The 26,740-nt window shown below is 37.6% G+C and overlaps 1 protein-coding gene across 2 annotated transcripts in view; it reads right to left on the reverse strand.

Annotated features, from left to right (window-relative positions):
• Positions 1–25,788, reverse strand: part of cyfip1.L (cytoplasmic FMR1 interacting protein 1 L homeolog) — a 64,061-nt gene extending 38,273 nt beyond the window's left edge. Inside the window, exons 1-10 of one of the 2 annotated variants that reach the window (XM_018247134.2) lie at positions 25,429–25,788; positions 11,463–11,589; positions 7,852–7,941; positions 6,940–7,017; positions 5,225–5,326; positions 4,131–4,312; positions 3,163–3,259; positions 2,243–2,371; positions 1,300–1,404; positions 168–259 (exon numbers count right to left, since the gene is read on the reverse strand). In XM_018247134.2, coding sequence (XP_018102623.1) covers positions 168–259; positions 1,300–1,404; positions 2,243–2,371; positions 3,163–3,259; positions 4,131–4,312; positions 5,225–5,326; positions 6,940–7,017; positions 7,852–7,941; positions 11,463–11,579 — 992 coding nt within the window. In that variant the 5' untranslated portion in view covers positions 11,580–11,589; positions 25,429–25,788. The remainder of the gene's footprint in view (positions 1–167; positions 260–1,299; positions 1,405–2,242; positions 2,372–3,162; positions 3,260–4,130; positions 4,313–5,224; positions 5,327–6,939; positions 7,018–7,851; positions 7,942–11,462; positions 11,590–25,428) is intronic. The other variant, XM_018247133.2, reaches the window with a different exon arrangement.
• Positions 25,789–26,740: the final 952 nt, after the last annotated feature.

A 26,740-nucleotide genomic window follows, 5' to 3' on the forward strand; every position in this document is an offset into this window, starting at 1 on the left:
GTATAAGTACATATATCAATTTTATATGTATATATTTATTATGTTAACTATCACTGTGTATTTCTATTTTAAGATTAGATGGCAGTATATATGTAGCAGAATTGGTCAGACTCTAAATTCTGAAGCTTTTTGAAATCTCTAAGGTAGCACCTTGATTGGATTCTTACCTGGACTTATTTTCTTCATAATGTGCACTTGTTTTAATATATCTTGCAAGCTCAATTTGCATATCACCAAACAGGGGGACCACTTGTAGTTGCTGATCAGAAGGGTGATAAAAATTATTGTTGGCATTAAGAAAATCATACTTCCTACTGTAAGTTCTCTAAACATTACACACATTATCTAAACTTCATCAGCAAAGCTTTCACAGAAACCATTACATTAAATTAAATCTAAAAACCAAGTTTATAAAGAACAAAAAAACTTATATTAAGGAAAATACCACTTGCAAAAAATCTGAAAAGGTTACAGGCTTTTTAACTTTCACTATACAATCACCCAGACAAGCATGAACCCAAATGACTTTGGCAGATCGGACAAAACTGTATTTTTAAAAGCTCATATAACTGTGGGCCAATTCATCAGATCAGTGCAGTTTCACAGACCAAATTCCCACGATACAGGACACATTGTTAAGAGGGTCAACAATCCAGTAAAATGTGGCTATCACTACCTTTATTTGGTATACAAGGGTTAAGTGTCTGTTATACACTCGACATCTAAGACGACTAACAGTGCAGTACAATCGGAGGTGTAGAAAACAAAGAACAAATGCTAAAAGGTTACATACGGGGATGAAGGAATTATCTGTGATATAGCAAACATGCACTGAAGTGAAATAACTATACTTAAGCAATTTATTATAGCAGGACTAAAACGTATATGGATTCTATTCTGCTTTGGGGATCTTTAAGCCCACTGGATTTAAGTGGCAACTGGATTTAACGTTTATTCTTATATACTATTATGATAGATATTATGAAACTATTATGATTTTTGTTCTAATTAACAGTTCTGGTTACCAGTTGCTTAACCTTACATGGACATTTTACACAGATGTATTTGAATGAAAGTTATACTGATCAAGTTAAAGGACTTGAAAACTGCAAAAGGTTTAGACAATAAAAGAAGAGGATGTGCCATAACATTATAAGCTTCCATCTGTTGTGAAAACAGACAATTCATTTTTAGGTACTAGCTAATTTTCAGGAATTTTTGGGAGCCCACCTAGGTTCCTCAGTTGGGTGGCTAGTCTGTTTTATGGCAAACTCCTTCCTGATAGACCATTATAATTACCTTAAAGAACTTGTCTATTTTATTCAGGTTAATTCTCTTTTTGGCATCCAGTTTGTAGATGTTGCTCAGGCTGCCATCCATAAGATACAGTCCAAAGCCCATTACCTAAAACCAAAACAAACTTGCATTAGGTTACACAAAAAGCCCCCCTTGGGAGATGCTATATTAAAATATATAGAAGGTAGCACCACCTTTAATGTGAATAAACTATACTTATATGTTGCTATATTCATTAAATTATACAAATCAACATCCTGTAAAAGCTATTCTTAGTCCTTTTCTGTATATAAGAGATATCAACCTGTGACCTTCCAGCTGTTGCTTCCCTTCTTTTACCAGCATCCTACTACCAACAGTGGTAATTCATTTGTAATTAGTTGTTATTGGCAACTAAACCTGGGCAAACTTTAGACCTGCATTAAACCATAAATACTGTTAGAAGAAGAATCTAAAGATTAGTTAACAGATAAAAGTAGACTAGGTCTGTCCTAAATGAATCTCCTGGATTACCCAGCCTGTGTATATTTACATTCTTCATCTTTTATTGTAATTGCAATTTAATTTCTGTATACAAAGATTCATAACTATTACACCACATCACTACACACTAAATAAAATGGCTTTGAAAATGAAAAGATTCCCTCAAGCTGCATCTTATACAAACTAGGCTTGAAATTCAAAACAGTTGAACACTTTATGTAATCTAGGTAAGATTAAGGAAAACTAGGTATGACGGAGTAAAAATGTCCGCTCACACGGCAATACCTAGCTGTCTTAAAATCCCCAAATACATGTTTGTGGTCCCCCAGTTTTCACCATATACTGACAGATAAGTACTGACCACTTCTGTTTTGTTTCATAACACCAAATAACAAGACTTAATTCCAATGCCCCTTATTATGAACATATTCACCATAGGAAGCAAAACTTTTTCTGTGCTTACTTTTAGAAGCATGTGTTTCTCCCCGGGAGTCAGATACATTTTATTTTCATAGTAGTCAACACACAAATTAACTATGTCAGCAAGGAGCTCTTCATAACCAGGAATAACTTCTAGTTGCTGCTGCAAAGACTATAAAAAAAATAACAGACAGTAATCATAAATACATTAATCATCAGAACCACACAATAGGACATGGGAGGGGCCTTATTTCTCCAGCCTTTAGAAGCTATGCCTCAGAGTATAAAATCCATAAAGCCGATGTAAGGGGTGAAAAAACTTCCCACTGGGCTTTTCTTATTTCTCCAGGCCAGAGAGTTGGATAGTAATATTAATTCCAAATGTATAAAGACTGCTTAAGACTTATTTTCCAATAAAAGGGAAGTAAAAAGGTACACAAGCAGAATTAAATATACTGAATTGTTCTTTTTACAAAAAGTGGCTACAGCTTTTTCGCAATTAATGCAAACTATTTTATTTGTTTAGTGTTATCCCAATTTACTATACATTAGACAGTGTTTCCAGGTGTATAAACACACTTTACTATACCCCTATTAGTACTTAGTAAGGTGGTGTTTCATACTATAGCTGCAACAGGAATACTGTATACAAGCTAACTTTTTTGTAAGCAAACTTGCCATTGGTTCAGGTCATGTCAGGAGTGTTCATATCAATAAATATGTGTTTGCCCCAATTGTCTTTTAATGCTTGGTTAAGAATGCTTGGGATTCTACTCAACTATCAATAACTAGTTCTTCCCTCTTTATATTATTCCTTGGTTAAACATAGCTATAGAAGAAACTTTATAAATATTAATAAAACAATGACAAATAGTGCTGGGCCCCTGATCTTACTTAATGTCACTAAGGTGAGGATTGTACATTTTCTACATCACTAAAACTTTGAAGTGTGCCACAAGGTACCTGAGTGATCTTATTGTGATTGGCCAGAAACATAGACAGGTTCTGAGACTCCTGGATTGATTGTGGGTCAGCCATTTTTCGTAGAAATTGAGCTGCTCTGTATTGCAACGTTAAATAAAAAAGAAAAAATTAATAAACTTAGTCATCACTGATCCACTAAAGAATGAACAAAAACAGCACAGATCATTTTGCTTACAGGACATTTATCCAACTGAATAATGCATGGTAAGAAAATAAGGATTAAAATGACTACATTTACTACTCTAATCTGTGAAGAGTTTATTTTTTATTTATGGGAAGGAAGAGATGAGAATTTAGTTGTATTGGCTGATAAAGCTGCCTATTACTCTCCTCCAGACTGAGATGGCAGCTTACTGGCCTGTGTATGGAGTCCTTGGAAAGGACTTGTCTGACTGACATCTGGTTGAAATCCATCAGAAACACTTGAAACTGTCATCAGGTGAGGATAACATTGACCTTGACAAACAACTGGATCATTAATGTATGACCAGCTTTAGTAATACTATCCTCTTGATACAGCATGGTAGCATGTGGAGTAACAATCATAGAATTCATCTGAGGGTGAACTGTCAGATTTTAAAGCACGAAAATAAATGTGCCTCTGACTTGAATTGTAGGGTTGTTACAAACCAAAGGGGGGGAGGGGGAAAAAGCATGAACAATCCTATTCTTTAGAAAAGACCAAACACAAATACCATCTCATCTTGAAGGAAAAAAAATGTGCAACCAATTTGATGTGTATATGTATAGAACACCTTCTTGATGATACAGAATCTAGGTTTGATTACGAACTAAATCATGAAATTAATTATGAACTGTACTAGTGTCTTATAAATAGAACAAAGGACAATTTACACAGTACCAATTGCGATTAAAGCCAAGGTTCCTTAAAAACATATTATTTTGTAAAAATATATTTACTAGAATTTTTTTTCGTTTTGCCTTACCTCTTGTATGCAGAGTGGTCATTTTTAACACTACACTTCATGTTTTTGAGCTCGTCCAAGACAGCAAACATATTGATAAATTTGCCAAGGGTCATCAGGTAGGCTTCAGATACAAAATCCTTCCGTCGCTCAGCATGACACAGGCGTTTTACCTCTGCACAGAACCGTTCCGTGGCATTTCTCTGTGTAGTTAGACAAATTGTTTTGAAAAACCATTTGCACAATTTGGTGGATTTTCTCTCACTCTTTTTAAAATATTAATGTTCCACAGCCATAAAATATATTACAATGTTTTTATGAATAGTTCTTGCAAACAAAAGTATTTGTAAAAAATACATTAGAAAATGCACAAGAGCATAGTATTCTAAATGCAGAGAGAATTCACTCAAAGCTTTTGCTGTTACTGTATAGGGAGAATGCATCAGTTCAACTGCTCTATGTACAGCAAAATACATAAATACCCAAAATTAAATAAAAGGTGGTTGAAGATTATTGTAACAATATACAATAAGCTTTTCTAGTGAGACCCCAGAGTACGGACTTAAATATTCGGGATATTTATATAGACTTTGGACTGCAACTGGGCATATATTGACTCTAGTAAATATTACTACAGGTATGGGACCAATTATCCAGAATGCTCGGAGTTTGCTGGATAATTGATCTTTCCATAAATTGGATCCTCATACCTTAAATCTAATAGAAAATCATTTAAACAATAAATACACCTAATAGACTGGATTTGCTTCCAAAAAGGATTTATTATATCTTAGTTTGGATCAAGGTACCGTTTTGTTATTACAGAGAAAAAGGAAATAATTTCTAAAAATTTGGATTATTTGTATAAAATGGAGTCTATGAGAGATGGCCTTTCTGTAATTCGGAGCTTTCTAGATAATGGGTATCCGGATAACGGATCTCATCCTCTCAATTCATGATATATTTTTCAAAAAATGGGAACAAGAACAAAAGTTTCACACACAAAATAAAGCTAAAATTGCTACCACACACACTGAACTCATTTCAGTAGAGGAATATTTGTAGGAAAGTGAGAAGTAACTAGGACTGTTAGTCATAGAGTCAAGGTTAGTTACCTGGAAGTACATGAAGTTCATCAGCTTAGTAACCTCAGGCTCCAATACATCCACAGTTTTTTCATAGATTTCCACTCGGTTAGGCTGCTCATTGCATTTAACCTGCCAATATTAGAAGCCATACAAACTGAGTTACAGCACTAGACAAATTAATCAAGCCCCTCCACGCCTCCTTGATTCAGAACACTTAAGGGGTAATTAAATGTTACTAAGACCTAGGGCAGAAGTGCAAGAGCCTATATCACTCTTGCAGAAAGCACTTCATACACAGGTTTGGTTGCACTCTGCACCTTACACTGGATATAAAAACCCATCACAAACTGCAAAGCGCAGGATTAGCAGGCACAGGCCAGCCCATTTCTCACCACCTGCCATAGGTCATGATCCTGTTGGCTTGTGTCCGCTGCTGTTCCTAGTTTGCATGTCTGAATAAGCATGCTAGGGACAGGTAGGAGAACATCTACGTTCCTTCTAGCAACAGCGCCCACCCGTGTCCCGCCCTTAAATTGCAACATGCAATTCCTTCCGGAATTCCTCGAAGTTGTGATTATTTAGTGGATTTTTCTTCCTTTACCTCTTGCCGTAAAACAAAACTTTGGGAAGAAGTTGGATTATAAATCCAAAATCAAAGAGGACAAGAAAGGATGTTACTTTCATCACTCTGGATGTCCCTATGTGTCTTTATCCAAAATGATTGGGTTGATTTCATAGTGAATGTTACAATACAGGTAGCTAGATGTTATAAATGATTTAGTTCTATTGCCTGATACTTCCACCTTGAGATGATGTATCTATTTCTCAACAACATTTATTGTTACAACTTCCATTCTTAGTTTATTAAGACAACTAAGGCTTAAACTGCATCTTGTCACTTAATATTTCTTATTATCTCTGCTTTTATCAAAGAGCATTCCCTTATCCTTAGGATTGTCATCCGCAGACTCCCGGTAAAAAATCTAACTTCCACGTTTAGCTAATCCCCTTCACTGCTCCTCACTGTCCAATCAGCACTGAGCAGACCTGTGCTTGCTCCCACATCTTAAAGGCACAAGCACGTCAGAAGGGAAATGCTAAAATGTGGATGTAGTGGTTAAGCTGCCGCTTAAGCCATCAGCTGTTACTAGGTGGCAATCTTATCCCTTGAACAAATGTTGTTTGCAGGTCATAGATTCCTGCAAACACTTCTATTTGTGGGGGCTGGTACAGGTCCCTAGTCTCCAAAACAGACATGAAACCAAGTATATAGCTATACATTTATACAGTTATGTGACCTGTTGAGGTTTTCTGGATAAGGGGGGTCTTTAAAAAAATCATATAAATAGTAAATAAACCCAAAATATTGGTTTTGCCTTCAATAAGGATTAACTATATCCTAGTTGGGATTAAGTGCAAGGTAATGTCTTATTATTACAGAGAAAATGTAAATAATTATTTTAAAAAATTCTATGGAAGATGACCTTGTAATTCAGAGCTTTCTGGAAAGCAGGTTTCCGGATCCTATACCAGTACTTAATTTTACCTTATAGCAAGTCCTATTGACTGGTTTGCTATTGAACACAGAAGTTGACTGCAATTGATGATTTCAAAGCGATTTTTTAAACTTCTTCGGCTCAAGCCAATATCAAGAACACTGAAAGCTGCATGATTATGGCCCAGATTGGCACTAGATATCTAACAGCACATACACCATCCCCTAGATCAGTTAGATCCAGTACCTGTGGTATGGCTCTTGAACAGCTTCTCCATGTATATAGCATCACAGCATATTCCTGCCCTTCTTCAAGCATTTCATTCTGTGTTGACAAATACAAAAAGTAAAATAAGAAAGGAAATGAAAAACAACGAATACATTTAATGAACAATAACATTTTGCGCATTTGTATTCTATATTACTATAAAGCGAAAACCATTGAGCAAAGTAAAATTACCTTCCTCTAACCTTTTGGAAAGCCAAGAATGCAGTATCCTATTATGTCTTATGTACCACTGAATTATATTCTATGCCCATTCATACTTGAGCAATGAGTGCATTAGAAATGCTGAGCAATAAAAACTGTCCTATATAACACCTTACAAGCACTAACTGTGCTGATAAATCACCGTATTTGGACAAAGGCAGAGTTTAAGGTACGAATAAGGCTTAATTGGAACCAGTAATCAGCATATGAATGTACTGATAAATTCCTTGGAAAAATTAAGCACCAGCATATGTAAGCAACAAACTTCTTTGTAAGCCTTGTATGTGTAGTTTGGAGAACTGTCAAGTTGCTAACCCATTAAACAGATGTCATACTAGATATCTTTAATTATATTAGCGGTGCACACATAGTTCTGTAGCTCAATAAAGTTGGCAAATGCAAGATTTTCCCAGGCACAGCATTGCCATCTTATGGTCAGGAGCAGCAATGCAAAAGAAGATACTATATGTAAAATTGTTAATACAAAGAAAAACAGGTGAATTATTGCTTATAAGCTATTATTATGGCAAACATATACCATATAGCTTATATACTGAACGCAGGGAATATATGCTTCATGGTAGCCTCTACATTGCAGGGATACGAAAGAGATACTGGGAATAGTCCAGAACTATAATATAAATTCAGATTTACTGTGCAATTACTTACCATGCCAGAATGTACAGTAGCTTGTTCAATATATCTAGCAATCCCTGTGACAAATGCATTTCGGTCTTCGAAGTTAGTGTTAAAATTAGGCTGAAAAGAAGAGCAGACATTACACTTTGGCAAACGAAAGTAAACCAAGCAGTTTATGCGAGTGCATAGGGATACTGTACATTTTATTATGAGTACCAACGGCTTGCAACTAATAAGGATGCACCAAACCCCGGAATCCTTTGTAAAAGATTCGGCCGAATACCGAACCGGAACCCTAATTTGCATATGGAAATTAAGGGTGGGAAGGGGAAACATTTTTTACTTCCTTGTTTTGTGACAAAACGTCACGCAATTTCCCTCCCCACCCATAATTTGCATATGCAAATTAGGGTTCGGATTTGGTTCGGCCGAATCCTGGCCGATTCCCGAACCGAATCCTGGATTTGGTGCATCCCTAGCAACTAAGTTTATAGCCTTCCATTTTCTCTATGCAGCAAAAGACCCTGTCCCTGTCCATGATGCCATGCAAAGACCATGTATGCATGGTGTTCAGCTCCAAGGGGTGAATTTACAAAAATGCTGTAAAAATATCGTATTTGCACCAACTTATTTACAGACCAATTTTCCATCACCTTAATTCCTCTATTGACAATTTTATAAAAATGTAATTAAAAAGTGAGTGTGCCTATTGTGTCATATGTTTCACCTTTTATACAGACATTTTTTTCTGCCAAAATGACGCCACCATAATGAAAATTGTCGAGGGGGAAATGTGGATTTGGCTTTAGTCTGTATAGAGAATTTGTTTTGGAGAACAAGACATTTTCACAGTTTTTGTACCGTGTATCACACTTTAAAATTGGGCAGCAACTCCCTAATACTATAACACACCTTCTGCAAATTTGTCATGCTTACTACATTTTGGTGACTGTGATGCAGTCCAGCGTAATACTATAGAATTGTGGACAAAATATGTTTTCAGCCTTTGCAATTGGACAGAAAAAAGTTAAATGAACAGTAACGTAAAAAAAATAAAAGTGTTTTAAAGTAATGAAAATATAATGTAGTGTTGCCCTGCACTGGTAAAACTGCTGTGTTTGCTTAAGAAACACTACTATTGTTTATATAAATAAGCTGCTGTATAGCAATGCCATTCAAAGGAGAAAAGGCTCAGGTTACACAGCAGATAGCAAATAAGCTCTGTCTGTCTATCTGTTATCCATTAGTTAACCTGTGTCATATAGCCGTTTTTCAATTTCCGCTCCACAGCAGCTTGTTTATATGAACTATATTAGTGTTTCTGAAGCAAACAGGTCAGTTTTACCAGTGCAGGGCAACACTATATGATATTATCATTACTTTAAAACATTTACATTTTTTGGTGTTACTGTTCCTTTAAAAAGGTTGACACTGCAAAAGTCTACACTGTAGTTACAAAAGACACAAAGCCCAGTTTCTCGTTATAAGCAGACATGATCATAACAAGAAAATAGACTGCTAAATAATGTTTAAGACTATGGCACATGGAGCCATTCTGGGCTTTCATTGTGGGTAGACAATACAATTCTTGGAATTCCTTAATAGAGATTTCAGTGGTAATTGCATAACCCATGAGACTAAACGATCGTGGAAATCTATAGGGTGCGATTCCAGGTGTTTTGTTACCAGCAGCGCTATTGACTGATCCATCAAAATGTGCTGGAATGTGTGTGTGTATATATATATATATATATATATATATATATATATATATATATATATATGTCGAGTTTTTTCAGCATCCAAAATATGCTGAAAAAGTCTACCTCGGCTTATACTTGGGTCAGCGGTACCTACCCGAGTAGCTAAGATTGCAGTCACTTTTAATCATTCCTATACCAACAGTTCACTTGGGGAGAGACTGCAATATCCCACAATGCCCTCTGTTGGTTATATGAAAGAATAACAGTGCGCCCTCTGTTGGTTATATGAAAGAATAACAGTGCGCCCTCTGTTGGTTATATGAAAGAATAACAGTGACTGCAATATCACACAGCGCCATCTGTTGGTTATATGAAAGAATAACAGTGACTGCAATATCACACAGCGCCATCTGTTGGTTGTATGAAAGAATAACAGTGCGCCCTCTGTTGGTTATATGAAAGATTAACAGTGACTGCAAAATCACACAGCGCCATCTGTTGGTTGTATGAAATAATAACAGTGTGCCCTCTGTTGGTTATATTAAAGAATAACAGTGACTGCATATCACACAGCACCCTCTGTTGGTTATATGAAAGAATAACAGTGACTGCAATATCACACAGCACCCTCTGTTGGTTATATGAAAGAATAACAGTGCGCCCTCTGCTGGTTATATGAAAGAATAACAGTGACTGCAATATCACACAGCACCCTCTGTTGGTTATATGGAAGATTAACAGTGACTGCAATATCACACAGCGCCCTCTGTTGGTTATATGAAAGAATAACAGTGACTGCAATATCACACAGTGCCCTCTGTTGGTTATATGAAAGAATAACAGTGACTGCAATATCACACAGCGCCCTCTGTTGGTTATATGGAAGAATAACAGTGACTGCAATATCACACAGTGCCCTCTGTTGGTTATATGAAAGATTAACAGTGACTGCAATATCACACAGCGCCCTCTGTTGGTTATACGAAAGATTAACAGTGATGGCAATATCAAACAGCACCCTCTGCACATGGTAGTGGGACAGTGGTACAATGCACACAGTAATCCGTTTGGCAATTCTCTGTCACCATCAACTTTGCAAAGAAGTCCGGTTGATCGCTGGGGGGGTCGCTTTGGCAGAATGTGCGCTGCTGGGAGACAGGGCTGTAGTTGAGTCTAGGCTTATACTAGAGTCAATAAGTTTTTCCAGTTTTCGTAGGTAAAATTAGGTACCTCGGCTTATACTCGGGTCGGTTATACTCGAGTATATACGGTATATATTTATTTATAGTTTAAATGCAGTGCTGCTTCTATAAATTAAGTAGCTTTCTGTTTATATCAACAACGCAAACAATTCAGTTAAAGGGGTTGTTCGCCTTTAAATCAACTTTTGGTATGATGCAGAGAGTGATATTCTGAGACAATTTGCAAATGGTTTTCATTTTTTATTATTTGTGGTTTTTGAGTTATTTAGATTTTTAGTCAGCAGCTCTCCAGTTTGCAATTTCAGCAGTTTGGTTGCTAGGGTCCAAATTACCCTAGCGACCATACACTAATTTGAATAAGAAACTGGAATATGAATAAGAGAAGACCTGAATAGAAAGATGAGTAATAAATGGGATCAGGGACCCCTATTTAAAATCTGGAAAGAATCAGAAGAAGAAGGCAAATAACTTAAAAGCTATAAAAAATAAATAAATTGTTGAAAAGTTGCTTAGAATTAGCCATTCTTTAACATACTAAAAGTTACCTTAAAGGTGTACCACCCCTTTAAGAACTCCATGGTTTGCACTATTTTCTTATTTTAATATCTAGCAAAGTTATTTACTTGGAGGTAAATTATTGATAACTCATGTTGTATTGCACACATGATCTGAAATAGAAAATGACCTCAGAATTAAGACAAGAACTGAACGGGAAGAGTGTCTTGCTGGCACATACCTGGAAAAGTATTGAGGAAGGAGGGGGCTCAATGCAGGGCTGCTGGTCTGGTAACGGCAGCTCCTCCAACAGATCTACATTGGACAAAGCGTCCTCCAGCGTCACTTGGGTGGTCATTGTTGGGTTCCTATGAGAATATACACAAAAAAGACATAAGTCGATAAAATACTCATCTACATGCTCCAACGATTTATCTTTTTGACAAATGAACTAGCATTTTTAAATATCCCTTATCACAGCTATATCCAACAGACCTACTTCATCTAAAGGTGGCCATAGACGTAACAATTACGATCTTTCTTGGAAAAGATCTTTCCAAGAAAGATCGTTCGTTTCAATACACACGTGTAGAGCTGAATCGTCAGATATACAGGTAGATATATGGCAAGAAACAATAGAATTCTTCCTGTATCTGACGAGTCAGCACTAACAATGGACGATGTTTGGGTCCCTTCAAAGGCACCCGATCAAAATTTTCCATCCAGCCCGATCGACGAGCCGACCGATATCCAAGTCTTCTGCCAATATCGGTCGGCTCTTTTTCCACCATACACGCAACGAATATCGGACTAAAATTTGTTTTGTACGATATTATCTGTGTGTCTATGGCCACCTTAAGTCATTGTAGCCCTCTGTATATGAAACAAATATTTATGTGCCTCTGCACATGGTATCGGATTATTTTGAGGTGTTAGTAGGAATGGAGGTGCTATAAATGGCCTTTAGTGCACAGACATGGCTTTCCATCTTACAGCAACACTTTCATTACTTTAGTCTTACATCCCTCTCTCTGTTTAGGGGGATATGTAATAAAATGCACTAAGTTTGCCCAGGAGCAGTAACCCATAGCGACTAATCAGCAGGTAGCATTTACTGATCGCCTGTTTAAAAACAAACATCCCATTGGTTGCTATGGGTTACTGCTCGGACAAATTTAGTGTCTTTTATTACATATAGGGCATAGTGTTATAACTAACAACTATGCCACACCCAACACTCTACACAAGAGCCAAGAAACAGTACATAGAATAAAATCAGTTTTTTGAGAAAGCTAATAACACTGAATCAAAAAATTAAGTTTTCAAATTTCTAAATAATTAGAAGCAGGTTTAGTGACTGGAAACTCACGATTCCCACTTAATGATAAGGGTGTATTGAGTAATGCAGAATAGGATAGTAACCTCTACATGTAGTTAATCATTTCCTTGCCTTTTGAATGCATAATACTATTGTAAGTACACAGAACATAGGAGAATGCCGTGTTAGGACTGTAGTCTTTGATCACACAATGCAGGATGATGGATATTAAAATAGAAGCATGCTCTAAGGGGAGAATTCACAAAAGTGGTGATATTGTGGTGGATTTGCCACCAAATTCACAAACCCCATCTCCACTTTTGTGAATCTGTCTTTTAAATAGACAGTTTTCAGATTTTGTCTTTTGCGTGACATTTTAAAGACATTTTTCTGAATTTGTCTTTTGCTCTTACTACAACTGTCAGTCAGCCATCAAATTGGAATTTTTGGGGGAGGGGGTTTATTTTACCTAGGATAATTATGCATAATTTTTTTTTTCGGCGATTTACTAACAGGCGCTGGGTAAATTTGCTAGCGAAGTGGACCTACTCTGTCGCTACTTCGCACCCTTACGCCAGACGAAGTTGCGATATGGCGAAGGGACGTAACTACGCCAATTCACTAACTTGTGCATTTTACTGAACTCTTGTGCCAGACTTGCCTTCGCCACCTCAGACCAGTGCAATAGAGTAGATAGGGCTTGCTTCAAAAAAAAGTTGAAATTTTTTCTAAGTCTCAAAAAACGCTGGCGTCTTTTACTTTTTTAAGGATGATCGGCTGAAAAAGATCATAAAATTTTTTTGGGGTACCCTCCTTGCCCCCTACATTTCCTAACATATGGCACCTAAACTATACAGTGGGCACATGTATAGGGCAAAATAACAAATCTATTTTATTTTATGAAGCTTTCCCAGCTTGTGTAGTGTAATGTATTTGCTGCTACATATACGTCCATTGTACTTTAACTTGGCACTGTATGCAAATTAGGCATTGCTAACTTCGCTTTGCTTGACGAATTAAAGCTTGCGCACTTCGCTACTTCGCTACCTTTAACCTCCCCGACCGCAACTTTGGATTTTAGTGAATTAGCTGCGCCCTGGCAAAACTTCGCCTGGCGAAGGCGTTGCTAGCGCATTTTCGGTGCTTAGTGAATTTGCCCCCAAGTGTCTAAGTGCTGCTGAGAGTAAAAAAAATTCCTGGAAGGCTTTACTTTTCCTTTTGATAATATATTCACTGAAATTGCTAATACTACCTCATTAATTAGGCTAAAACTAACAAAATAATGCAAGTTAGAAACTTTTTACATATAAAATTGTATAAAATACACTTTTTGGTTTAATTAGTGTTTTTCTTGTTTTGTAAATGAGGCTTTTAAACCTATAGGGTTAGACAAAAACTTGTGCCCCAACTATAACATGCTAATCCCTATTAAAATGCTAATACTTCCGCAATAGGGCGCTAACAGGAGGTGTGAAATGAAGATTGGGTGAACCAAAGCAGAGCATATTATTTTAGAATTGATCTGACACAAGGGGAAGAGTTATACTGAGCTTTACTCCGTTTTTAAAATGTAGGGAGAAAATTTCTACCTCAAATTTTTTGCTTCATTTTTATGTTGTTTGAAAGACAAATTCTGTAACCTGTCTTTCTTTCACTAAAAAATTAAAAGAGGCGGTTGAGTCAGAATTTAGGCGGATTTCTGTTTGCTAATATGGAGAAGGTATTTTACACCAGTTTACCACCACTTTTACTTCAAAAATTGGTTTTCTCCACTTTTGTGAATTCCACCCATAGTAATCTTAAATCATGCAAAAATAATTACTTGTTGCAGACAAGTGATTAAGGGTATTTTTAACAACCAGTAACACAAAATAATTACATTTCCTTAAATGCATATTCACAGCAGGTTCACTTTGCATTTAACAGGATTATACATATATTTTGTGACAAGGCAAAGCATTATTTAAGGGATACAAGGGACATGAGTCTGAATGGGGGGATTTATGCAACAGCTAAGGATACCTGGGCATACAGCAAACACCAATAAAATACTTGGACAATTTTCTTGTGCTGTATACAAATCGATGACAAATTACCAGAATGCTCTAACTAATTAAAGGTAAGGTGGAAATGCAGCACAGGTTGCAGCATTTAGGGACCTATCAGGTCATAGGAGAATTCGCAATTTTTTTTTTCAACTAGAAGAAAGCTTTGACACATTCCTAACCTTGCAAACATCAGCTTTGTTTATCACTGAAAAACAAAATCACCATTAGCAACGTTTAAAAACAAAAAACTGATCTTATAGCAAATAAAGCACTTGTGGTTAACATTAGAGAATTGGTTTCAACTGTGGTGAGGACAAATGAGGCAACTCACTGCAGCACTAGTAGGATTTGATGATATACAAAAGCAGTGTGGTTACAAAAAGGAAACTGGTGGTAGTAGACCTGTATACCTTCATTACATCTCTCTCTCTTTATATATATATATATACACACACGACCAATGCCTTGGTGCCCTTATACAAACAGGCGTTTAAATGTACATTCATTAAATTGCATGCCAAACATGTAAGAACATATATAATGCATTGCTTAATGCAATTCTCTATTTTATTTTATTTTATTTTGAATGTCAGCAAAAGCCACTTAAACCTGCACATAAAAAAAAAATCACAAACATTTTACACTAGAGATTCACTAACTGGATATTTTGAAGAAACATAAAAATGCCAAAATGTTAACACACCTGTTTGTTATGTGCTCTCTACATGGCTTTAGAATTTACTAAATAACCAGAAACTGCTTATGGCCAGAATCCTACAGCCACCAGACAGGAAGGGAGTAAGAGCAGAACATGTTATGTACTAAGTGGAAAAAAAGGGGGAAATGAACATTTGTAAAAGGGGAAACAAACTGCCCTAATATTAACACAGCATATGCAAAGCAGAAATGTGCTTGTTTTCACGTGAGTAGCATACTGCATTAAACTACATAACGATTACACATCAAAATAATCCTGGGGGACGGGGAGCCACTACTCCAGTTTCCAATTTAATACATGGGTCAGTCTCTGACAAGATTATGGGGCCTATTTATTATGCTGTGTAAAGCGAAAATTGCCAAAAAAAAAAAAAAGGTGTCTTTTATTTCACGCCATGGGAACACCAGATCTGATGCCGTTATTTTACACTGCTTCAAACCTTTGTAAGTAAAGGTGGCCATACACGGGCCGATAAAAGCTGCCGACAGACCGAGTCGGCAGCTTATTGGCCCGTGTATGGGGCCCCCCGACGGGCTTCCCCGATCGAGATCTGGCCGAAAGTCAGCCAGATCTCGATCGGATGGGACAAAAAATCCCGTTGGATCGCTGCTGCATCTGTTCATTGATGCAGCTGCACCACAAAGAAAACACAATTTCAGCAGATCTTTCTTTGAAAACTACCAAAAAAATTCCCCAGTTATAGGGAAGTATCTGTTTGTTCTCCAGTATAATGCAAAGTCAGGTTCCTCCTTCCAATTAGGATGTGTGAGACCACAGAACTTCTTTTAGACATTGTACTTGGACGCAAACGTCACTAGCATGGCCGTCATTCTCATCTCCATCACAGTTCTGCAAGTCATCGTTAGATCTCCATGAACTGCAGCCAGCGACTATGCACATAAGAAACACCTTAAAAAGATTCTTCATAGTAAATTTGACTGCCTGATTTTTCTGACTTTCTTTAAGTTGTTTCTTTTTTTTTGTTGATCATGCACAGATACATTTTTGGGATAACACAGACCCACATCACTTACACAGCACACAAAATAGGTTTGCTCCGACAGCTAAAAAGAAATTAGAGGGAGTGCCCAAAATATTGGGTAACTGAGCCAGGCAGGCTTTTATAGTAATGAACCAAAATAGTAATGGTTAATATTGATACGGTTTACTCAGGACCCAGTGTGCTAATTAGGCGCTATATCCAGTCAGCGTTAGCAACACATCTCTTTCTTAACTTACAAAAGTCCCAAATACAGTTTTTGCCTGTTCTACCACTTCCCCTTTTCAACATTCAATTAACAGAGCTTGTTCTGAACATACTTTTTGTCTATTGTTTTGATCAGGAAAAGCCTGTGGTTTTTAATATTTCTTGCTCTAAACAGGGCAAAATATGCAGTAGAAACTAAAGCCTTAAGCTGGCCATAGATGTAAAGATTTGTTTAAAAAAAAAAAAAGTTTTTATTTATGCATTTTCAAAATTTACAACCATTACATAAAAGAAAGAAAATTAAAAGAATAAAACATAAATAATACAGTCTAAGGTCCATGTGCAAGGCAAATAAAGCAGAAGGATAGAGTCACAATGCCAATCATTGCATGATAGCTCGTACACATTAACACAGTTTTGATCACAGATAAAACATCCTAGATCTCTATGCAAATTAAATGTCCCTGTCCTTTACTGCTCGCTGTACGGGATTGGATCTGAGATTTTTCAAAATTTTCCATCCAGCCTGATCGACGAGCCGACCGATATCCAAGTCTTCTGCCGATATCAGTCAGCTTGTTTCCCACCAAATATTGTACGAAAATTTGTTTTGCACTATATTATCTGTGCAACAATGGCCCAATTTTACAAGTCCATTCAAAGCATATCAGCAGTCCTGAGAAACCTCTGTATAACAAACTGCTTCTTATCTCATAATGTAACAGGCGGAAGCTGGGAGAGACAGGAGGGGTTTTGTTTATACAGAGCTTCTCAGTGGATGTACGTTTTCTTGATTGTGCTCATATGAAGTAGAATGTGACAGATTCATGTCCAGATTTTGCAAGAAATAACATAAAAAATGAATTAAAACGAGCAAAAAGTGTAAAGCTAAAATGAGCACATTGCTTCCAAAACCTGGAGGCCTCTAGAAACACAAATTAACATGAATTAAAAACAGATTCTATATAAGTGGCTTTTTTTAAAGGTAATACTAAGACAGCAACTTATTTTCTATTTGTAAGGATTCACTGAATTTTGCACAAAAAAATATGGACGAATACCAAAACAAATCCAGGTCTAAATCAGCCTATTCAATGCATCCCTATTTATAACTATGTTATATTTACACATACGTATAATAGATTGTTTTACAGTTACACCATTTGTAAACCCATGGCCTACAATTCAAAAGTTGCTGCCAAAAAAAGTACAACTTTACAAATCACTACTAAGCAAATTTTTAACTAGACTATTCTTTATATAAAGCTACCAAAAGTGTCTCCACTATACAAAAAGTACACAGAGGCATTACATATATATCTGTTACAGAAATTAAATGACTATCATAGTTGCTAAGATGTGCTATACAGTTACATTTTCATTCAGTAGAGCTTTCTATTATTCATAAGAATCCATACAACATTTTCTTTGCTCAACTCACAGTGAACAGGTTTCACACAAACACACACCCTACAGCAGTTTCCATTCTTTATTCTTTGTGGGTGGCACAGGATGAAGGCCAACAGGAACAAGATTTTAAGCGAATGAGCATATGCCATGTTCACCTGTAGGCAGACAAGACGCCTACCTGCTTTCCAAATACTGAACCATAGCAAAATTACTTATTTAAAGGAACAGTTCAGTTTAACAATAAAAAACACAAATAAATAGGCTTTGCAAATTAAAAAATGTTGTTAATATAGTTAGCCACAAATGTAATGTATAAAGGCTGGAATGACAGGATATCTAACATAATAGCTGTGAGTTGAGCATAAGGACTCATTGCTAAAACATATTTAGAGCACATTTTGAAAAACATATTTTAGACATGTAACAACTAGTTATTCTATATAAGAACTACATTTGGAGGAGCAGGGTTGCTACAAAATTGCCATTTTTTGCTGAAAGATAGCAATCATATTTAGCACAGAAAGCTTTTAGCACTATACTGCCATGTAATGGAGCATATCTGGTACCCAACACTACACAGAATCCTACAATATACATTTTGTACTGATATATCATAGAATATACATTTTGTACTCATATTTTACACCTGGCAAGGAAGTTGTTCAATGCCTTGGCGCTTATTAGCAACAAACATACGGTACATAAAGTAAATAAACAAAATGCTGCACTTGCAATTCTTCCATAAAAAAGCAAAAAGTGGTTCATAGAGTGTTCCAAAGTTTCAGTCACAGGCAAAAATAATTCTATATACTTACCCATTAAATGCATCATATTATGTCACTCCTGGTTTGCTTGTTTTTTTTTTTTTTACCATAGGGCAAAAATACAGATAATTTTCTACCACACTTTTTTTTTTAACAAATCTATTTTTAATAAGAAATCATTTCATCCCCCTTATGTCTCCCATAGACAGCTATCTAAGCCAGGGCATTAGCTTTCTAAAATGGTTAAAGGGGTGGTTCACCTTCAAGGTATCTTTTAGGGCTAGTCCACACGAGCAGATTCGGGGAGATTTTGTTGCCTGGCTAATCGAGACTAATCGCCTTGTCTTTTGAGCGACTATCTCCCCGAACTGCCTCAGCCTTTTTCCCCATAGGCTAGAATGAAAAGTCGCCTGCGCTAATGCACATGCTGCGATGCGTTTTCAATAGTAACCCAAAGTTGCCTCAGACTTGTATGGCGTTGTGCGTATGGCGTTTCGCCACGCGTCAAAATTTTTTTGCCACCCATAGACTTTAATGGCCATCGGCGACATTTCACCGGCGGTGAATTTTTGGCAAAACTAAACGGTTCAAATTCGCCCATCCCTAGCAGCAGAGAAATGCCAGCAAATAGTGTATCAAAAATATATCAGCTTATGTATCTGTAATATGTAATTATGACAGCTGCTGCTACAAAGTTTTGTAAAGTGCTTAAAGGTGCTCAGATGGAGATAAAGCATCTGCTGCTGCCTATTTAATTTTAAATAAATTGGGGCTTGAGTTATTGAGATGCTATGGGGAAAAATAAGTGAGTTCATTCATTTTTAAAAAAAATTTAATCGAAAAAGTGATTTAAAAAACACAAAGCCAATTAAAAATATCATTAACTGTTATGCACTATTTGAAACCAAATGCTTATTCAACCAGGGCAAGAGATTACCATTACAAAGATAGCACTGGTTCCAGACAATTTTGCATAAAAGCATCATCTTGCAAACACCCATCATTGTTTGTCTCAGTGAGAGATCCTTGTGAAGAGTCGAGCACTAGTGTGAAAACCTCTGTGAATATGGTTGTTATTCTTAACAACACACTTCTAAGCTATTAACTCTTTAATAGATAGTATAAATATCCACTGTCATCTTACTATACTATATTACAATGCTGGGTGTTTTCTTTACAATACGGAGTTTTCTTTACAATACAGAGTTTTCTTTACAATACATAAAAATCTTCTTTTTTTTTTGGCTGCCACTGACTGGAGGCATAAGAAATAACCAGATTGACTAAATTGATTTAAAAGTTATTGATAAGCAGAAACGTGTAAATGTTATAACATTAAACTAGAAAGGAACACCGCTCTGTCATATTAATCTGTATTATTGTCCAGATTAATAAGTAAAATAATGAGTTACAAGTTTTCAAAGCAAACAAATAAATCTAGTACTCTACCACAAAAAAAATAGCTATTTTTGGCAAATAGGCACATGTGTTCTTGACTAGTTATACAAATACCAGTGGAGTAGGAGGAGTTAGGAATCTATAGGTTAAAGGATTAGTTCACTTTTAAATGAACATTTAGTATAAGCAGTTGTGTTTAAAAGGGACTTGCAATTAGTTGTCTTCTAGTTAATTTTTGAGGTGTGGTTGAATTATGTTTTCTGCTCTGCAACTGTCAGAAATGAAACAGTGCTCTGATAGCTAGGGATTTGTTACCCTAGGAAGCAGGCAGCTATTTAAAAATACGAATGTATTAGGTGAGGATCCCAGCAGAAAAATAAGTGACAAAACTATAACAATAATCATAAAACAGAAACCTTGCAGTCATGTTTCTGATTGCTGGGCTAAGTGACCCTGATAAACGGATAGCCTTTAGAGTGGAAAAAGACAAAATAGGAAGGCTGATAATTCTGCTATAGAACTGCTAAAAATTAACACCAATCCAAAAGTAGGCTGCAAAAATGGTAAAAGATGAAGTCAAATTGAAGCTTTGCTAAGAATAGGAAACTATAAGATACTAAAAGTTAACATAAAGGTGAACTACTACTACAAAAAGATAGTCCAGAATCTCTAACTTTGTATAAATTGGAAACTTATCATCCCATGTATGTGGCCCTTGGAACAACTGCCTGCCTGATACCTAGATGAAAAACAGGCAGAGTAAGCAGAATACATTGGCATTGTTTAAAGATGCCATGCTGCAGGTTAGTGTTCCCTTAACATTTTTGCAGCACATTAACGTAAACATTAGGGATGCACCAGGATTCGGTTCGGGATGCACCAGGATTCGACCTTTTTCAGCAGGATTCGGATACGGCCGAATCCTTGTGCCTGGCCAAACCGAATCCGAATTCTAATTTGAATATGTAAATTAGGGGCGAGTAGGGAAATCATGTGATTTTTCGTGCTTTCTTGCCTCTAATTTGCATATGCAAATTAGGATTCGGATTCTGTTCAGTATTCGGCCGAATCTTTCACCAAGGATTCGGGGATTCGGCTGAATCCCAAATAGTGGATTCAGTGCATCCCTAGTATACAATAATACTGCGTAGGAGTAAAACAGATACACTGGACAAAGGTTTCCAGACTTCAGACAAATACTCTCATTTCGCTGCATAAGAATCCTAAAACAAGGAGAGTGGCGTCTGGACAAATTACTTGAGGCAACCGCAGTTAAGGGACAATCACGTCAGAAATGTAACATTTGTATACAAACATCAACACCAAGGACAGTTAGCTAATCATCCACCATGAGATGCTATGGTTTATGACAAAGGCACATGGAAATTTTTTTTTTTTTTTTTTTTGTCCACATCACATTTTTTTTTCCAATTCTTACTTTATTGTTGGAAATACTCAATGCCACATTTTCACTAGATAATCGCCTGTCAAGAATCTGCATGGGGGGGTAATGAACAACTACAAAACTACTGGGTGACAAAACTCTCTAAGATCTCCTCATGCACCATAGCCCTAATAAGAGTACAACAGCACTGTAGTTCCCCAGAATCTGGAGTGTAAATAATACTAGTCTCTGGTTTAGAGGAATCAGTCTTTGCTATTTAATACTCTCTAAAGAAAAAAAATAACCTGATGAAAAAACTTAGCACATTTGGAAAAGGCAAAAAAAGTAGTTCACAAAGGAAGCAGCTCCCTCCCTGTAGCTGTGGGTGGCACTTGTCTAGCAGTGTTACAAGGGACAGTAGAAAATGACACAAACACTGGGAGACAAGAAACTACTGGCACTGTAAGAAAATAAGCCTATCATTGGAAAACATACGATAATGGAAGCCAGTTATCAAGCTGCCTTCTCCTCCTTTTCTCACTAGTAAATACGGTTATAAATCTCTGCTTAGTGTACCCATGACTTGATAAATATATTCCTACAATACTTTCACTACAGATGTTCCAGGACTTTCCTCACTCTCTTGTGATTAAAGGGGATGTTCACCTTCAAAGTACAAATCTTATGAAACCTCTAACAATGCTCTCGATGTGTTAGAAAATAAATTTTCCATAACAAAAAGTAAAAAGGCCATTGTAAAAGATGATTTTTATTAGGGATGCACCGAATCCACTTTTTTGGATTCGGCCGAACCCCCGAATCCTTCACGAAGGATTTGGCCGAATACCGAACCCTAATTTGCATATGCAAATTAGGGGTGGGAAGGGGAAAACATTTTTTACTTCCTTGTTTTCTGACAAAAAGTCACGCAATTTCTCTCCTCGCCCCTAATTTGGGGCATATGCAAATTAGGATTCGGTTCGGCTGGGCAGAAGGATTCGGCCAAATCCGAATCTTGCTGAAAAAGGCCGAATCCTGGCCGAATCCCGAACCTTATCCTGGATTCGGTGCATCCCTAATTTTTATACCTGTTAACTGCTAACCTATTAGTCCCTCTCCTGTCACTCTGATCAGGGATGGGAGTGGCCTATTTTGAACCTGACAAACTGAGAACTTCCTATATGATGACATCATCACTCTCAGGCTTTGCCCTTACTTGTTTCCTTTTGGACATTGATACTGCCCTCCTCCTTGTAATTCATTGGTTGCTTTTGCCCTGTAACCAGTCACATCATTTGAATGGTCATTGGTTGATTACTCAATTGTAATGACATAGGTAAATGGATGCAGCACATAAGAAACCTGCCTTGCAACAAACAGCTATGCAGACAATTACTGCAGAACAGGAGGGTGCCACCTTGTTCTCCCAATTATTGCATTCTCCTTCTGCCTAGGCTAGAACTAACTGAATGGAGTGCCAAAGGGGTGCTACCTATTCAGTCTCTAAACTGTTACAATTTTGCAACATTTAGTTGATACATTTCTCAGCAGCATCTCTGTATCAATTCTAACAGCTGCCTTTAATGAAACTCAGGGATTCTGCTCAACAGTGACAAAGATGAGAAATGTATCAACTAAATGTATCAATTTAAAACAGTCTAGAGACGACCCCCCTCCCAGAGCTGCTTTACAATAGAATATAGAAAGTAATTGGAAAAAGTCGTTATTTTTGGTGATTTATCTGAAACCAACTAGTTGTTTGAAGGTCAACAACCTTTTTAATAACTTTGGCATTAAGCATAATTTCAGTAATGTACAAAATCGCATCAAAACCTGCACTGACTTGCTTAGAAACGTATGTAACTTACATATCAAGCAATGAAAGAGAGAGCAATGTGGCAATGGCAGGTAGGTTTAACCCTTTACATACATTCAGTGCCAGCTGTTTATTGAACATGTTGTGCTCTCTCCCTTTAGAAGCATTGTTTGAGTGTTCCACTTCTGGAACAAGATTTAGAGCTCTAAATACCAAAAAATTTAAAATTCATGATATAGGGATTTATACCAGAAAATATGTTACTTTTAGGGTTGCCACGTCACCCCTTTAAAACACATATGAAATCCACAGCCTGCATGGCTAATTAGCAATTCATTTAGACGCATGCTACAGACTGAACGGATTTATGTGCAGCCATGCATCATGCATCTAAATGAATTGCTAATTAGCCATGCAGGCTGTGGATTTCATATGTGTTCACTTATGAAGGGGTGATAATCCTACCAATACCAGATATGTATAGTTTTATGGAGATTTCGGAGTTCTATAGATGACATGAAGGTAGCACATACAAATGGTCTCGGAAGTCAAGTCAGCTACTGAATAATGATTTTTTTTATAGGGTAAAAACACAAAATAATAAATTGACCCCCCCCCCACCAAAATAATATATTTCTGGAAAGTACACATTCAGCCCCAATGCTTTCCCAAAATTGTCAGTTTTGACAAAATACCTGAAATGGCTTTGAAGCTTCAACAAAAAAAAAGCTATAAAATTGTGGCTTAGGGTGAACTGCGCTTACCCCTAGTTCCCCAGTTAAGTGACAGTTAGTTAGAAAATTTTAGCGTAACATCAGCTGTTTCTATTGGGATCTATGTACTGAATGATAAGTCTCTCCTACATGAACTTTCCAGCAGTGGGAATGACTGGTTATTATCGTCACATCAGCTGTATCTATTGGGATCTATTACTGAGTGACACAATGTCCCCCAGCCCAATATCCCCTCTGCATACCCCTGCACATCTCAACCTCATGTACATCTCAATCACCCCATCTGCGCTACTCGATGCCCATCTGCAAACCTCAAACTTTGGAAAAAGTTGTCTCCTTTGGCATAGATTCTAACAGCATGCTTTCTGGCAGCCCAAATATGTATGTTGATCCTCAGTCCCTGCACAGCAGAAGTTTTTCCAACACACCGCCTGAACTTGTAACAGGATCCTCTCTGCCTGTGCACAGTTGAAGTCTCTGCAGCACATAGCCCACACTCCCCCTCCCTCTCACAAACGTGTAAAGCTGGCCATAGTCGTGCAGATTTACCTTCACATTGGACGAAAGATTGTTCATTTGGTGCCATCTCCTGACCTGCCACTAACCATTCAGATCAAATAAAGTAGAAAAGAACAGATCAGCCAATGTTCTGCCCCTGACAGCAATCGTACGATAGTTATGTCCTACAAACCTAGTGACTGCCACTAAAAACCTAGTCTCCCACTGAAAATCGTACTACCGGCAATACATGCAGAGATATCATCGGCAGCTGATAGAAATTTTCTAACCCTTCCGATCGCTACGGCATGAAAAATGTCAGGACACTCCACAAACGCCAAAGATGAAATATTTGAGTCTATGTCCATCTTACAGTTTCTCTAATCGCCGACCCCCCCCCCCCATGGAACTGAAGGATTAGTACAGGGAAGCTTCTGAGGTGAATATCTCTGCAACTACTTTTTTGTTTACTATTTGTTTGTGAACCATTAGATTTGAGCAATTGTTACAAAGATGAACAACCCCTTTAATATGAAGCTTTACTATTGGGTAGAAACATCAGCACCGACGAGTAAAGGCACATTTCACATACAGACAAAGGGATGGACTATAATATTTCACAGACAGTTATTTACAGGATTGCATACAGAAGCTGCTCAGAAGCAAACTAAACAAAGGCTCTTGCACTAGCAGCGCTAATTGTGACTAGCTCTAGACTGCAGCACTCAGGGATTCTGGGAGTTGTAGTGCAACAGCTGAAGAGCCGCAGTTAAACCATTTCTCGTTCAGTTAAGCCCTATACCAGCAATAAAGTAGTAGCAAGGAAAGAGGCGGATAGACCGGAGTCGCGGAAGTTAATCAGGGAGTGGTGGAACGAGCAGTGATTACAGAAGTGGTTCCGAGGTCTCTTACCCTGGGTGTATGGGAGGTATCCGGCCCCTGTTTCAGGAAATGGACTCTTCCCACGGCGCTGCCTGCTCTTTACTTTGCTTACATGAAGGGCAGCGGGTGGCACCAGGATTAAGGGGTGCGCTTAGTCGCTACTGACTGGTCCTGCAGGCATAAACTTCCAAACACTCGGCCACCACGGAACAAGTTTCAGTAGGAACCACCCTTCCTCCCAGGACAAACTGGGGGCAGGAGCACAGTTCCAGTTCCAGTTCCAGGTCCGGCTCCTCCTCCCTAACCTCAGGGCAGGCCTCCCCTCCTCCAGCTCTGTGGCTGCTGAGCGCTCCCTCCTCACTCCCAGGGCATTGCAGGCAGACAGGGGAGGGGGTGGCACCCACATTGACTATTCTGTCGCTCTGTATTCTGTCAGTGAAGCACCTGGCTAGGAACTTGCGCATAGAAATACTCGCAGTCTGTGCTGAGTTCAGCCTAGGGTTTGAGTTTGTAATCAGAGCAAAGCTCGGAGGAGGCAGTTGCTGGGCGACAGTTACTGAGGAAATATTTGTGCCTTCTAAAACTAGTATTTTTGTAAAAAAGTGAAGTGCCAGGGTGAGGGTCAGTTGGGCCTCTGTTATCATTATTGTGGCTGATATTCTGCATCTAACTGACTGGCCCATAGACCAGAGCTTCATTCATTCTTGAAGGGGATGTTCACCTTTAAAGGGATACTGTCATGGGAAGAAAAAATTTTCAAAACGCATCAGTTAATAGTGCTGCAATGCAATAAGGGAGACTGCGTGCACACTGTTGATGAAAGCCATCAATTGTTTCAGTTGTAACAAACTTTTGATCAAGTGCACGGAACATCGATCTGAGTAGATCCGTAATTAAATGTTCATGAGAAGAGGAAAGCGATACATCATCGCAGCTGTGGTGTAAGTCGCCAGTAAGGTGCCACGGAATTAAGCACCTTACTGGCGACTTACACCACAGCTGCGATGATATATCGCTTTCCTCTTCTCATGAACATTTAATTACGGATCTACTCAGATCGATGTTCCGTGCACTTGATCAAAAGTTTGTTACAACTGAAACAATTGGTGGCTTCCATCAACAGTGTGCACGCAGTCTCCCTTATTGAATTGTATTTAATAGTGAGAAATAATAGGGATAATGGGATCCCCACCCCCCAAGCAGCGCTGCTTATTTGAAATGGTTTTAGTAATTTTGGCATGGTGATAATAAATATTGCTTTTTAATACTATTTTGTATGGCCTTGGTTATCTAGCATTGTTCATTTGCATTTGGAGGCTAAGTCCCATATTGGTGTGGGTAA

This window comes from Xenopus laevis, chromosome 2L (genome assembly GCF_017654675.1).
Source record: "Xenopus laevis strain J_2021 chromosome 2L, Xenopus_laevis_v10.1, whole genome shotgun sequence".
In the NCBI taxonomy this organism is placed as follows: domain Eukaryota; kingdom Metazoa; phylum Chordata; class Amphibia; order Anura; family Pipidae; genus Xenopus; species Xenopus laevis.